General features: G+C 45.4%; 1 protein-coding gene across 2 annotated transcripts in view; it reads left to right on the forward strand.

Annotated features, from left to right (window-relative positions):
- Positions 1-15,405, forward strand: part of TNRC6B (trinucleotide repeat containing adaptor 6B) — a 216,385-nt gene that overhangs the window by 165,488 nt on the left and 35,492 nt on the right. The window contains exons 7-12 of one of the 2 annotated variants that reach the window (XM_068252030.1): positions 1,386-1,553; positions 2,416-2,594; positions 4,239-4,313; positions 7,938-7,983; positions 8,336-8,487; positions 14,020-14,190. In XM_068252030.1, the coding sequence (XP_068108131.1) occupies positions 1,386-1,553; positions 2,416-2,594; positions 4,239-4,313; positions 7,938-7,983; positions 8,336-8,487; positions 14,020-14,190 (791 nt within the window). The remainder of the gene's footprint in view (positions 1-1,385; positions 1,554-2,415; positions 2,595-4,238; positions 4,314-7,937; positions 7,984-8,335; positions 8,488-14,019; positions 14,191-15,405) is intronic. The other variant, XM_068252031.1, reaches the window with a different exon arrangement.

Consider the following 15,405-nt stretch of genomic DNA (forward strand, 5'->3'; position numbering starts at 1 on the left):
TTAATCAATGTATCCATTCACATTCGTGCGCCGTCCGGATCCGGTCCGGGAACGCAGCTCCGGGACGGTCCGGCTTTTATTCCAACATGCGCTATTTTTCAGTCCGTTCCGGTGCGGCTGTGGACCCGGGCCGGATCCTGACCCGAACATGCGGCCCATGCTGTGCAATGAGAAACGGATGTTTCTCATCACACTGGCAATAAGACCGGATGCTTCCAGCACCGGTCCTATGCCACTTGGGGGGCCCGGACTACACGCCGGTATCCCCCATGCTTGCAGTGCCTTTCTGGCACTGCAATGTATCTAGTTCCGGCCACTTTATTGTAGCCGGAACTGATACATTCTGGATCCGCAACTGGTGGCCACCGCAGAGACCCGTACGGTCTCTTTGCGGCTCCCGGACACTTGCGGACTCGAACCGCAAGTGTGAATGGGGCCTTACAGTGATCCCTTCTAGTTCTGACAATATTTTGTCAGAACTGAAATATACCAGTTGCTGTCAGTTATATATCAGCTGCTGTCAGTTACAACTCAATGTACAAGGTAATGTCCATGTTTTCCTATGGCTCAAGTGGGTCATATTACAGTGTAACAGTGTGCTGACCAGAAAGTTGTTAGGGGGTAATGACCATTTTTAAAATGGAGGATGGAGAAATCTATTGATCACACTGGACAAACAGGACGCAGGAGAGGAGGAAGAGATTGATGAGTAGACTACACGGGAGGTAAGTATGACCTGTGTATGGTTATTTTGACTCTTTATTTTCAGTTCAGGTTCTCTTTAAGAAAAAAATGAGCTGACTCCTCTTTCAGATGACGTTTGCAAATCTAAAGCACAAACAAGGGCTTAAAATAACGATAAGCGAACAATCCACAATGTTCGGCCATTTTGAACAACCAATATGACGTATCACTCATGGGTAGAACTGCCTTGGCACAGCTCTCCTGCAGTCTATTCACAGTTGATCTGGCTAAACCAGGGGTGGGCAAACTACGGCTATGAAGGAGGCCCAACCCCAGAGGGATGCATTCCCCTCCTCTAACCTTCTACTTAAACGATGTGCAGCACATGTACAAGAAGTAACTCAATCTCAGGTTCCAGCAGCGATTGACATGGCAATGACTGGGTCATGTGACACCTCTGGGGCGAGTGATTGGGTGAGGTAAAAGCGAATCGCTGCTGGAAGCCTGGAGAGGTAGAGTAGCAGCAGGCTGCATTCTTGAGGAATGCGGCCCAATCAGAAAAAAGGTTTTCCCACCCCTGGGCTAAACAAACACATAACCTAGAGATGTGAATTTCTTCAGCAACTATGTGTGTAATGAAAACTTTTCATTGTGTGTTGTGCAAGAGTTCTACTTTAACATTTGTGCTCTTGTTTTTATAGTTTGGAGCAAAAACAAAGGTCCCCCGGCTGATAACGGAACAGCAGCGTGGGGTGAGCCATCGGAACCGGCTTCTGGATGGGGAGGAGGAGGAGAAGGAGAAGAGACTGGACCCCCGAACCCGGGCTGGGGAAACGCACCCCCTGTAGCTCCTAGTGCCATGAAAACTGGTAAGCCAAAAGATAGATGGCTACATAAAGTTTGTGTGAAATATCACTTTTCTTTAGAAAGTTCAAGAAACGCATCTTTTTTTTTTCTAAATTATTTATGCAATTCAATATTATTTTCCTAGCTTGCAGCTAACTGTAGGTTTCCAAAACTGGCATTGAGCTCAAACTGAAACCATGGCAAGAGGGATCTGTTTGGAGTTCAGCAGGGAAATGTAACAAAAATTTAAAAAATGCTAAAATTTGCCTGGAGCACTTGCAAGCCTCTAAATACATTGGCTGCTTAAAGAGGAACTCCAGTGAAAATAATGTAATAAAAAAGTGCTTCATTTTTAAAATTATGTATAAATGATTTAGTCAGTGTTTGCTCATTGTAAAATCTTTCCTCTCCCCGATTTACATTCTGACATTTATTACATGGTGACATTTTTACTGTGGGCAGGTTATGTAGCTGCTCCTAGCTGTTTTGGCTGTTACAGACAGCTGTAAACGGCTATTTCCTGTCTGTGAACATTGTTACATTGTAGCAAACTGTCAAAAGTACCGCGGTCCTCAGAGCTTCTTGTGGGATGGGTTTCACCACAATATCAGTCATACAGCGCCCCCTGATGGTCTGTTTGTGAAAAGCAATAGATTTCTCATGTAAAAGGGGGTATCAGCTACTGATTGGGATAAAGTTAGATTCTTGGTTGGAGTTTCTCTTTAAGGGGTAAACTGGCAGATGAATAACATCAATTCCTTACTTCTACTTACAGCAAGAGCTTTACCCCCATTTACAACATGCATACACTATGCAGAATAGGCAGGAACTGCTCATACCCTGAACTGAAATGCGGTTTTAATTTTATTTTTTAAATCTGTGCAGGTACAAAATCTATGCAAGACGGCTGGGGAGAGAGCGAAGCGCCGGGGCCAGGAACCCGTCACAGCAGCTGGGACGAGGAAGAGGAAGGTGGAGTCTGGAACAGTGCAGGATCTCAGGGAAGTGGCTCCTCCCACAACTCAGCTGGGTGGGGCCAGGGAGGAAAGAAACCACAGATTAAGGTGAGGCCTCCTAGTGTATGTGTTGTGTAAATGTGGAGTTGCCCGGAAGAACAATGGTGGCTGGGAAGAGTTTGTTGCCGCAGAAAGGACAACTGAAGTGAAAGGAATATGGAGGCTGCTATATTTAATTTTAAACAATGCACATTGCCTGGCTGTCCTGTTGACTTTTCATGCATCAGTAGTGTCTGAATCTCACACCTGAGGCAAGCATGCAGCTAATCCAGTCAAACGTCAGTCAGAACACTTGAAAAGATCCAGAAGGTCCGCACACTCAAAAAGTAAACTTCCAAGTTTTATTCAGACAATGTGACAATATTCCATTCCAAAAAAGGTTTTTGGAATGGAATATTGTCACATTGTCTGAATAAAACGTGGAAGCTTACTTTTTGAGTGGATCTTTTCGTTTGACTTACATGGGTCCTTGCACCTCAACCGTGGTGTGCAATCTTGCATCGATCTGTGGAGTCGATCTGCTGCATGCTTGTTCAGGGGCTGCGGCTAAAAGTATTAGAGGCAGCAGATCAGCAGGACAGCCAGGTAATGTGCATTGTTTAAAAAGAAATACAAGTGAAACTCAAAACCGTTAGAATACAGTGCACAAGTCCATTTATTTAAGTCATTAACTTAGCCACTTCACCCCAAGGCGGTTTTTACCATAACGGACAAGAGCGATTTTCCCCTTTCAGTGCTCATCCCTTTCATTTGCCAATAGCTTAATCACCACTAATCACAATGAAATGATCTTTATCTTTTTTTTTTTTTTTTTCACCGCCAATTAGGCTTTTTGGGGTTATTTGTTATCAGTAATTACTTTATTTTCTATGCATTTTAAAGGGGAAAAAATGAAAAAATACACTATTCATCCAATTTCATCCCCCATAGTTTGAATATAAACACTGCTACTGTACATAAAACCCACACATTGTATCTGCCTATTTGTCCTGGTTATCACAAGATTTTAAATATGTCCCTAGTACAAAGTATGGTGACAATATAGTATTTGGAAATAAAGGTGTATTTTTTCATTGGTGGGGTTTTTTTTTTTTGTTTTTTTTTTTTTTTTTTTTGCACTGTTTGCACGTAAACGGGATTGGATGTGCACAAGAATGCAAGTGCGGGAATGCGCACAGCGGCAGCAGCACTGTCTGACTTATTAAAATGTCCTGGAGCCATTAAGAGGCTCTAGCAGGACATTTTTATAAGTCAGCATGTCATTGAGTGGTCAAATATAAAAGGGAAAACTAATATTTGAAATAGGAACCCTTTGCAGGGGTTTTGGATGAATTTGCTGATTAGAGTCTGACACTTTCAGCCTACAACCATCTCACAATAGTCTAATGGGCTGAGATTGGGATTTTGGGATTCTCATAAACTGTGAGCCATAATCCTCAACATTATAACAAATAAAGGCTTGGAATATCTCACTTTGCATGGAATGAGTCAATTTCATATATGTTTCACCCTTTAAGTTGAATTACTGAAGAAAAATGGACTTTTGCACGATGCTCACATTTTTGGAGTTTCACGTGTAAATATGTCGGCCTCCATATCCCTTCTTCTTGTTGTAGTTTTCCCATATTTCATAATGTATTTTAAAAGTGATTGTTTATTGTGAATGGTGACAATGTCTCTTCTCTTTTGCAGGGTCCCCTTAAAGGGGGGAACAATGATTCCTGGATAAACCCCATGTCTAAGCAGTTCTCAAACATTGGATTACTGGTAAGAGGCCCGCGTATAGACTCTGTATTCTGTCCCTCTGGTAGATTTGCCGTGATCAGTAGTGGGCGGCGCAAGGGAGGGTTGGAAGTGCCGGAGACTCGATTGGAAAGGTTTTTGACTGCTTTGTTGAAAGTCCTGCCCCTAGCAATGGTCATTGAGAGTCTAGTCATTCCAGAATGGTTTTGGGACAATCAGAAATGAATTGTTTGGCCTAATGCACACCAGAACGGTTCTGCTGCAGTTTACGATCCGCTTGCGGGTGCGGCTCCGCTAGGGTAATGTATTTCAATAGGCTGGTGCACACCAGAGCGGTAGGCGTTTTGCAGAAACTCATACTCCTGGGCTGCTGCAGATTATGGATTGCGGAGGCGTTTCTGCCTCCAATGTAAAGTATAGGAAAAACGCAAACCGCTCTGAAAAACGGCAGTTCAGAGCGGTTTTGCCGGCGTTTTTGTTACAGACGCTGTTCAGTAACAGCTTTACTGTAACAATATATGAAATCTACTACACCAAAAACGCTTCACAAAACTGCAAAACGCTAGCTGAAACGCTACAGAAAAAGAACAAAAGGTGTTTCAAAATCTGCTAGCATTTTGCGGATCTGCTAGCGGGTTTTGGTGTGCACTAGGCCTTAGTTTGGTCCAATTCCCGGCTGCATTCAATTTTCTGAAGATCACCTGAATTAATGTGACACAAATGAGATAAGAGTCTGTGAGGTCCAGAGGGGAAAACATTAGATACGGCTTACAGGTCCCCCACCTGTGTCGAGTGCTAGCAAGCCGGGGCAGCAAACAGGTGGTGAATTCACAGCCTTCAGCTGCTCATGCAAAAGATTTACGATCAGTTTTTCTGAATGACTTTAACATTTAAAAAACCTGACAATGTATCACACACACATCTATTCAATTATTCCACAATTATGAACACAAAAAAAAAGAATTGGAACCTCTGAGAAAATTGCTTGATTGTATATATTAAATTAAAAATCTACCCTGCACCATTCAATGTTTCATAAAAATTGATCAGAATTGACATAAAATTGGATTATTGTATTGTGTGTGGCCACCTTTAGGCCCGGAACCCACTAGGAGAGCTTTTCTGAGCGCTTTGTGATGTGAGAAACTCTTGCTAATGTAATGCTATGGGTGTGATCCCACTGGAGCGATGTGACTTTATAAAAATCCCCCATAGCATTGCATCAGCAAGAGCTTTTCAAATCACTAGCGCTTAGAAAAGGCAGCTAGTGGGTTTGAGCCCTTAAAGAGAACCTGAGGTCTGTTTAAAGAATGTTATCTGCATACAGAGGCTGGATCTGCCTATACAGCCCAGCCTCTGTTGCTATCCCAAACCCCACTAAGGTCCCCCTGCACTCTGCAATCCCCCATAAATCACAGCCGTGCTGTGAGGCTGTGTTTACATCTGTAGTGTCAATCTCTGCTGCTCCCCCGCCTCCTGCATAGCTCCGGTCCCTGCCCCCATCCCTTCCCTCCAATCAGCAGGGAGGGAAGGGATGCAGGCGGGGACTGGAGTTCTGCAGGAGGCGGGGAGAGCAGCAGACTGACACTATAGAGATAAACACAGCCAGCTCTGACCAGCTGTTTGTCAGCAGCGTGGCTGTGATTTATGAGGGATTGCAGAGTGCAGGGGGACCTTAGGGGGGTTTGGGATAGCAACAGAGGCTGGGCTGTATAGGCAGATCCAGCCTCTGTATGCAGATAACATTCTTCAAACCCACCTCAGGTTCTCTTTAAGAGTTTGGTAGAGACACAATTTGGGAAACAAAACACCTGGAACGATTTTCTGGCAAGCTGTGCGAGTGTTGGGAAAATTCTGGTTCTGTTTTGATGGCATTTTTTTAAATATAACTTGAGGCCCCTTTCCCAGGGTTTGGGTGGAGTCCTTCCTTAGCATAATGGTCAGTATGCATTTCTTGTTCCTGGCCAAACCATGGCTGCACTTTGCCATGCAAATGACAGGAACCGTGACTGTGTAGAATGCCTTGCTTAGCTCTGTGGGGTCGGAGTGCTGCCGTCTCATCCAATCTCTCATAGGTGAAGCTGTGAGGACTTGACGTATTTATAGATCCGCCCCCTGGAGGCCGAGCAGCAGCTGTATATCATCTTAAACTTAATCCGAACCTGTTATTTAGGTGGATTGCTTTAATAACGGCTCAGCCTAGCACTTTGCTTGCTTCTGTACTATTTATGCTGTATTCCCTGATGAAGGCTCTGTGGGGTACAGCTGCAGCGTGTACAGCATGAGGTGTGTGAAGCCAGAGAACAGATATCAGTGGCAGATGCTTATCTCTTTATTAGATAATTCCTCTGGGGACATTACTTTAAAGGGGCCCATACACTGGTTGATTTCAGCCATTGGTCAGTCGATTCTATGGAATCGATCAGAAATCGATTCTATCAAATATATCGATCGATTTGCAGCCGATTTCTAGCGATTTTGATCTGACAGGATGGAAAATCTAGGTCGATCGGCTGCTGGCAGCCGATCGATGGCCCATTGAGTTGCATTGGATCTAATGGTCCAATGATGCAGAATGATAATGAAAAGAAAATCTGTCCCTAGTGTGTGTGGCACACATCAGATTCAACTTGACAGGTATCTGACAGAAATCTATCTGATGCAGGAGAACAGAGGTGCCAAAAGGAAGCTAAATGAGCTTAAAAACCAAATTCTTGGTAAATAGAGGAGGTAGTGGTGGACTTACCTCCTCCAAGTAGACACACAACAACTGTAGTAAACACAGTCAATATATTTTATTTATGAACTCCAAATATGCAACGCGTTTCGCAGGTTTGATCCCACTTCATCAGGCAATAACAACGGAGCAATAGCATATGTGGTCAGTAGAAGAGCCAGGCACTGCTGTCATTCACTTTATTTTGTGATTAAGCATATTGAACATGATAAAAAACGTGCATAAATAGCAAAGGATGGCACATACCTGAAGTGGACGTGGTGCGGTGGGTGTAGAGGCTGAGGAGCCTGACGGCCGTTTCGCGCTATGTGCTTCTACGGAGGCTGCAAGTTCATGCTGTGTCCCAGGCCTACAAAGGACATCTGCACAGCCGTTCTGTTACTCCCTTCCACTTTTATTCTTTCCAGGGTCTCAATGGTTCCTCTATTTTCCCACCACAGCTGCTGACCTCATCACACATGGACAGTCTGGCATTAGCCTGAGTAAAGTGAGGGGTGAAAAGGGGCGGGCAGGGGGTGTGGTTCCACCTGCAGGATCAGCAGCTGTGGGGGGAGGAGCCATGGAGGGCCAGTACTTTTATTGGACAAGCGCAAGGTTTTCTGTTCGCAGCTTCTTAGCTTTATCCTGATTTGTTACAACTTGACTTCTTCAAGTTTAGACTTAGTTGGACTTTGTTCAGCAGCTGGCAGCGTAATTCTTACAGGAAACTAGGGTCGTAAAAGAAAAAAGACACAACAGTGCTGCAATATGTAATATGGTTCCCACCCTTCCTCCTTCCGTTGTATCACACATTGTGGGTTTGGCTGTTTTTCTGAAACGCATAAAAGTTATTATAGTGCCACTTAATATATTTCCTGACTTTCTGAATGCATGGGCAATTAATTCATGTCTTCTTATTCAATCCCGCACAGAGCCAAGTGGATGACTCGTCTGCTAGTAAGATGGACCACCCTGTTGGTAAGTGTTGCGATCCGTAGTCCCGTGTCGGCTGGAAGTATGAGCGTTCTTAAAGGACATCTAAGGTGACGTCAGATAGACGTGTGTATGTACAGTGCCAAGCACACAAATAACTAGGCTGTTTTCTGTTTTTTTTTTTTTTTTCTTTCTCTGCCTGAAATAGTTAAAACATCAGTATGCAAGTGACAGAACCCTCACTGATAAGGAATTGCAGCTATATAACACTTTTTTAGACGGAGGATAGATACAATTGTTTTTCTTATTAATTTTCACCACGGATGTCCTTTAAGAAAGTGCTAGACTATCACAGAACACAAATCTTACGAGAACTTTCCTTCTGTTTGACCCTCAGGTGTTCTTCCAGAGAAGAAGTTTGAGGCAGACAAGAGGGGTGTAAATCTCGGGGATTTCAATGACATGATGCGGAAGGACCGGTCTGGCGGCTTCCGTCTTCCCAATTCCAAAGAGATGGGAGCCGCAGACAGCGGGCCATACTTCGAGAAGGTGAGAAGGAATTGTGGTTGGCCTCAGAAAAGGGGCGTTTACAGGAATGAGCTTTTATTACGCTAAATATGGTTTTAGGCTATATAAAGAGAAACCAAGGCATAATATTTGACAAAAAGTAACGACTTAAAGGACTTACGAGGCCAAGAGGAGTAAAAAAAAGTGAATTACTTGCATGGTCGTTTCAGGCACGGAGGACGCCGTCCGCGCCCTCCGTGCCGCTCTGCCGGGTCCCCCCGCTCATTATCCCTCCGGGCTGGCTCCCGACCCCACGGCCCGGGTCGGGCTCTCCTGCCTCTTCAAAGATGGTCGCTTCCTCTGGCTGCACTGCGCAGTCCGCCTGGCCGCGAGTGCGGCTGCGCAGCCCTAGGGCCAACCCCTCTGATCCACGCTACGTAGCGGCACGGAGGGCGCGGACGGCGTCCTCCGTGCCTGAAACGACCATGCAAGTAATTAACTTTTTTTTACTCCTCTTGGCCTCGTAAGTCCTTTAAGGAGAGAGAAGGATCCTCCAGAGGCTGTCCATGCTGTCCTCTGCCGCTCGCCGGTACCCTCCTTGAAGAAACACGGTCACAAAAAAATGTAAAATTTAAAATACATGAAAACACAAATAGTATAATCCTCTCAGAGTAAAATGTGCTGTAACTTACCTGTCTCCTATGTTGCTGTCACTTACAGTAGTCGGCAGAAATCTGACAACTCACAGGTTTTGGACTAGCCCATTTTCTCATGGGGGTTTCTCAAGGTTTTCCTTATTTTCAAAAGCACTTAGTGAACGGCAGTTGCTCAGTCCAACTGCCAGAATAGTGTGCAAACAGGTAGAGGGGGCGGCCTGTATCTTTGTATAGATCCTTTCCAGGGAGTGCTTTTGTAGAAAATAAAGTAATGAGAATTCCCCATGAAGAGATGAAATAGTAAAAACCTGTCAGTTCAGTCAAATTTCTACTTTTCTACTATCACTACTGTGAGTGATGACAACATAGGAGAAAAGTAATTTATGGCTCATTTTACTCTGGAAGAATCCTACTTCTTACTTGCAGGTTTACATATATTTTAAATTGTTCATGATAGTGGTCCTTTAACATCAGGCAGGGCCGCACTCCTCTTCTTGCTCTGGCGCAGTATGGCTGTGCTTGTGCCTGAAGAGGGGCGTGGCCTGGATGTGATTACAGACAATCCGTTGTCGGTATTTTTCTGGGAGTCCTCACTCAGCGGGGGGGGGGGGGGGGGGGACTGAGGGATGCCCTGGGAGGGTCTCCATAGGATCCGGAGGCTTTTCTCTTCTTGGGCAAGTATAGATTTTTTTGTACCCGAGGTTTGCCTCAGGTACACGTAAATGTCTTCCATGGCGATCATTAGATGCCCTGTCTAGTATTGCGTTTCTCCAGTACGTGTTTGCAGTGTTAGTGTTCTGCTGTAGTTTCAGGTCTGTTGCCATCCGAATAGCTCCGTTTCCCATATATTTGTTCTGAGTTGCCAACTGGCAACTTCTTCGGGTCCTAAATATATTCAGGGATTGCGAGAAGACTTTTAAAGAGGAACTTGCTGAGTAGATAGAAGTGGGGGGATAAATAAATCAAGAAATTGCAAAGAGAGATGTTACACGGCAACTGACGTGAGCGGGATATGGAGGCTGCCATATTTATTTCCTTCTAAGCAATACCAGTTGCCTGGCAGCCCTGCTGATCCTCTGCCTCTAATACTTTTAGCCATAGCCCCTGAACAAGCATGCAGCAGATCAGGTTTTTCTGACAATTTTAGTCAGAACTGACAAGATTACCTCCATTCTTGTTTCTGGAGTGATTCAGACACTGCTGCAGCCAAATAGATCAGCAGGGCTGCCAGGCAACTGGTATTGTTTAACAGGAAATATATATGACTGCCTGAGGCCAAGCTAGTAAACGACTTGACACTTCCCTCAGGCTATCTTCAGCCCCCTTCAAGCCATGGGCTCCCTCACTGTCTCCCCGGCCACTCGGTTAGTCCAGTAGCTTGGCTCAGAGTCACTTCAGTGCACGTGTGGTCCAGCCGCACGTGCTCCCGTGACTAGGAGCGTTCTGCAGGTCATCTTCACTGCTAGCGTACATGGGGGGGAAAAGAAACTCACTAACTGCCATTACTTATACACACTCCCACTGATAGAGACTAAAGGGGCCCACACACCTAACGATTTTCCCACCGCTATACAGCCGATTCGATTATAGCTGACAGAACGATTGATTTTTCGTCTGAAATCGATCGCTCCCGTCAATCCGTCCATGCGGAAGATTTTTCTCGATCGCCGGTGGGTCGGGAGTGCGTCGATAGCGACGTTCGAATGCCCGACGACCGACGCAATACAGCGGGTATAAATTACCTGTTCCGCCAGCGCGACTCCCCTGGTCCCCGCTGTCCTTTTCGCGCTGAGCTCCGGACCGCTGCAGCTACACAGAACTTCCTGTCCCGGCAGGAAGTTTAAATAGTAGAGCGCCCTCTACTGTTTAAACTTCCCCTGGACAGGAAGTTCAGTAGCTGCAGGAACGGCCCGGAGCGGAGAAGAAGACAGCGAGGACAAGGGGAGTCGCGCCGGCGGATCAGGTAATGTATGTGGGGGGGGGGCCGCAGCTCCACAGATTGTGATCGGTTTCAGGCTGAAATATATTCACAATCTGTTTGCAGTAAAGGTGGCCATACGATCCCTCTCTGATCAGATTCGATCAGAGAGGGATCTATCTGTTGGTCGAATCTGATGGCAAATCGACCAGTGTATGGCCACCTTTAGAGAGATGATAAAGGTATCAACTGGAGTGTTAGTCGGGTGACTTTTGTACCGACTCCACAGCCCTGCTAAACACAGTATAAAATAGATACCTAAAACCATTTGTCTGGATTTCAAGGTAGTGGAAGTGTTAACGCAAAAGATTTTCACTTAATTTAGCTGCAGGTTGATAAGATTAGGTTCCAGCAAGAGTTATCCGATTGTGTCGTAATGCTGGGAATACACGATGCGTTTTTGCCGCTCGAGTCTCTTCCGCTCGTTTTTTCTTATCTTTTTCCATTCACTTCTGTAAAAAATCGAGCGGTAAAACGATCGGACATGTCGGAAATTATCTATCTGCTGGAAAAATGCATGGTGTATTCCCAGCATTAGTGTACTATGCTAATTAATGCAGAAATGTTTCTGCTGTATGCAGAGGAAACCAGAGAACTTTCTCTCCTTTATTTGCTCACAAATTAGTTAATTGATGTCTACCTAATTATTTGTCCTGCAGCCTATTATCAGTTACCCTCAGTAAGTGTAAATATGCATTCCAATGTCATCAGAGCAGTCTTCTAGTGTTGCATACTGTATTCTTTTCTTTTATTTTATTTTTTCTTACAGTGTAATGTTTTAGAGCAAAAATTGAATTTTGAGATTCACCTCAACTTAATATTTCAGTTTGCATAGTAAGCATGCAGCTACTGCTGCAATGTTCTCTCTGGGTCTCTTAACCTCCCTGGCGGTATGATAAATGCGGCTGCGCGGCCGCGGGAGGGTTTTTTTCAAATAATTTTTTTTTTTTTTTTTAGCATGTAGCTAGCCTAGCGCTAGCTACATGCTTACCCCCTCCCTGCGGCGTCCCCCCCGTACCTACCGATCGCCGCCGGCGCTGCTTGCCCATAAGGAAATCCCATTCTGAACGGGATTTCCTTGAGGGCTTCCCCCGTTGCCATGGCAACGAACGGAGTGACGTCATCGAATCCCGATCCACCCCATAGAGCAGCCTGGCCGCGATTGGCCAGGCTGCGCAAGGGGTATGCAGGGGGGGGCCTGTTTCCGCGGCGTATCGGCAGCGGGCGGCAGCGATCAGACCAAACACGCAGCTAGCAAAGTGCTAGCTGCGTGTTTGAAAAAAAAAAATGTATGTAAATCGGCCCAGCAGGGCCTGAGCGACACCCTCCGGCGGCTTACCCCGTGTCACACACGGGGTTACCGCCAAGGAGGTTAGGAGAAGTGATGTCTTCTGGGAGAGGAGGTGTGGCCAAACTGCTAAACACCATCCCTTCCTGTCAGGATGCAGAAGGGGATGTGGCCAAGCTCTCACTTGCCCCCCCCCCCCCCCCTTCTTGCTGGAGGGGATGTTTCTGACTGCAGGGGGTGTGGTTCTAGCAGAAATATCAGTAGCGGTCTGAAATAGGGAATCTGATGACTGACTGTGCCGCAAATTGTAAAATTAAGGTATTTGCAGCCTCTTCAAACTTTCTTCCGCTCCTCATATTTCTTTTTGTTCCAAAAATTATCAAAATAATTCATCTGTCATGTTGGAAAGATCTTGCTTGAAAGGGCTCGGTCGGAAGCCTCCCCCCCATGTAAATTGTGTAACAAATCCCCACTCCCAAAATACTTTTTTTTCTCTCACTATGAAGAGAACGTTGCGATTGTTCTCTGGTCGTGACTTTGCAGAAAAGTCACACCGCATATTTACCCTGAACAACGTCCGTATGGTAAGGCATACAGTACCATGCAGTGGCGTAGCAATAGGTGTTGCAGAGGTAGTGACCGCACCGGGCCCAGAGGGGCTCCATGGGGCCCTTCCTCAATCAAACTATTAGCAATTTATTGGTCCTGTGCTGGTAATAATCACTTCTATAGATGCTTTGAATAGTAGTCATCCTTAACAAACCGTTCCCCATCCCATTGTTGCGCCGTATCAAGTGTTACGTACAGAGTGCTGGGGGGCCCCCAATGTAAAACTCGCATCGGGGTCCATAGCTACGCCACTGGTACCATGAAAGCATACTTCACTGCCAGTGTAAATGCGCACATTATTCTGCAAATGTACTGCATCCACAGCATTGTCCCAACGGAACCGGTCGCGTCGCACCGCGATTAATGTGATGGCTCCATAGGACTAACAATGCAGATACGTTGTGATGCTATGATTTTGTCCATTGCGTCGTGTAAAGATTATTTTTTTTAACAAAGTTGGAATTTCACTTTAACCCCTTTAGCAGCCAATCTAATTTGAGGCTTTTAAGTGCTCCAGGCCAATTTTATTTTAGAACATTTGTTTTTTTATTACTTTATTGCTTTATTAGTACTGCTGTAATGTGTATTTATGGCCACTTGTCACTAGGGGGCAGTGTGAGACAACAGAGGACTTCTGCTTTGAGTTTCTGTATTTTCTGCTACTAGAGAGAGATCAAAGCATTCCAAGAATTTACAGCACAACAAGTTCTGCCGACTGAGATCACAAGCAGTGCACTTATGTCACACGAGATAACTCTATTGAAGCTGCTAATGGGTTAATGAGCTTTTTCAGATTTGGCGAGCCAGTCAATAAACAGGTTGGAGCAGGTTTGAAGGGTCAGCTGTTGTGGGGGCGGGGTTTGTAGTATATTATGATTTGGGTCTGTTTTGCATTGGAAAAATTTGAATGAATGTCGTTAAATTCCTGACTCAATCACTGACACATCTATTCATTTGCACTCAACGGAATTTCTCTGTGTCTGTCTTTTCCTTTTCCCCGCCTTCTGCTGCATCACTAACCAACACCCAATGACTGGCTTTAGCTGACTTTGCCTTTCTCCAATCAAGACGGGTGCCTTGGGGACGAGGCTCCGTGCTCTCCCTTTTCTCCCTCCCCCAGCTACAAGCTATCTCCCTCCGGCTCCTCGCTCCCTTCCGTGGGCCTGGGGGCTATCGGTTCGGGCCTCAACCCCCAAACCCTCGCTGCTAGACAAGTAAGAGACCTTGTGTGCTTTTCCATCACCCTCAGGGCCTGGCTGTCCTGAGCTGCTGCAGTAGCTGTGCCTTGGTATGCTGATCCCTAACTTCCACTGTCGGGGTGCATTGATGATGTATTTCAGAGGGCTGGACAGAACTCAGAATCCAGATTTCTACAATATCACTTTTTCCTTCTTTGGTCTTTTTCTTTTCACTCACTGGATGTGTCCGATATTTGCCTTCTCAAAATGGAACTGCAAATATCTAAGTTCAGGTGACCAAGGGGGTCATTGCAGATATTCAGCTACATGTGCGCAAAGGGGTAATTGCAGATGTTCAGCTACATGTGCGCAAAGGGGTAATTGCAGATATTCAGCTACATGTGCGCAAAGGGGTAATTGCAGATATTCAGCTATATGTGCGCAAAGGGGTAATTGCAGATATTCAGCTATATGTGCGCAAAGGGGTAATTGCAGATATTCAGCTACATGTGCGCAAAGTGGTAATTGCAGATATTCAGCTACATGTGCGCAAAGGGGTAATTGCAGATATTCAGCTACATGTGCGCAAAGGGGTAATTGCAGATATTCAGCTACATGTGCGCAAAGGGGTAATTGCAGATATTCAGCTACATGTGCGCAAAGGGGTAATTGCAGGTATTCAGCTACATGTGCGCAAAGGGGTAATTGCAGATATTCAGCTATCTTTGGGCAAGAGGGTAATTGCAGATATTCAGCTACATGTGCGCAAGAGGGTAATTGCAGATATTCAGCTATCTGTGTGCAAGAGGGTAATTGCAGATATTCAGCTACATGTGCGCAAAGGGGTAATTGCAGGTATTCAGCTACATGTGTGCAAAGGAGCAATTGCAGATATTCAGCTATCTTTGGGCAAGAGGGTAATTGCAGATATTCAGCTACATGTGCGCAAGAGGGTAATTGCAGATATTCAGCTATCTGTGTGCAAGAGGGTAATTGCAGATATTCAGATACGCATGAGAAAGAGGGTAATTGCTGATATTCAGATACACAATGAGAAAGAGGGTAATTGCTGATATTTAGCTATGTGTATTCAAGAGGGTAATTGCTGATATTCAGCTACACGTGCGCAAAAGGGTAATTGCAGATATTCAGCTACACGTATGCAAATATTCAGGTACACATGCGCAAGAGAGTATTTGCAGCTATTCAGCTATGGGGGGGCGGAGAAGGGGTATCCTATAGTCCATCCCT

Source organism: Hyperolius riggenbachi, chromosome 9 (assembly GCF_040937935.1).
Source record: "Hyperolius riggenbachi isolate aHypRig1 chromosome 9, aHypRig1.pri, whole genome shotgun sequence".
In the NCBI taxonomy this organism is placed as follows: domain Eukaryota; kingdom Metazoa; phylum Chordata; class Amphibia; order Anura; family Hyperoliidae; genus Hyperolius; species Hyperolius riggenbachi.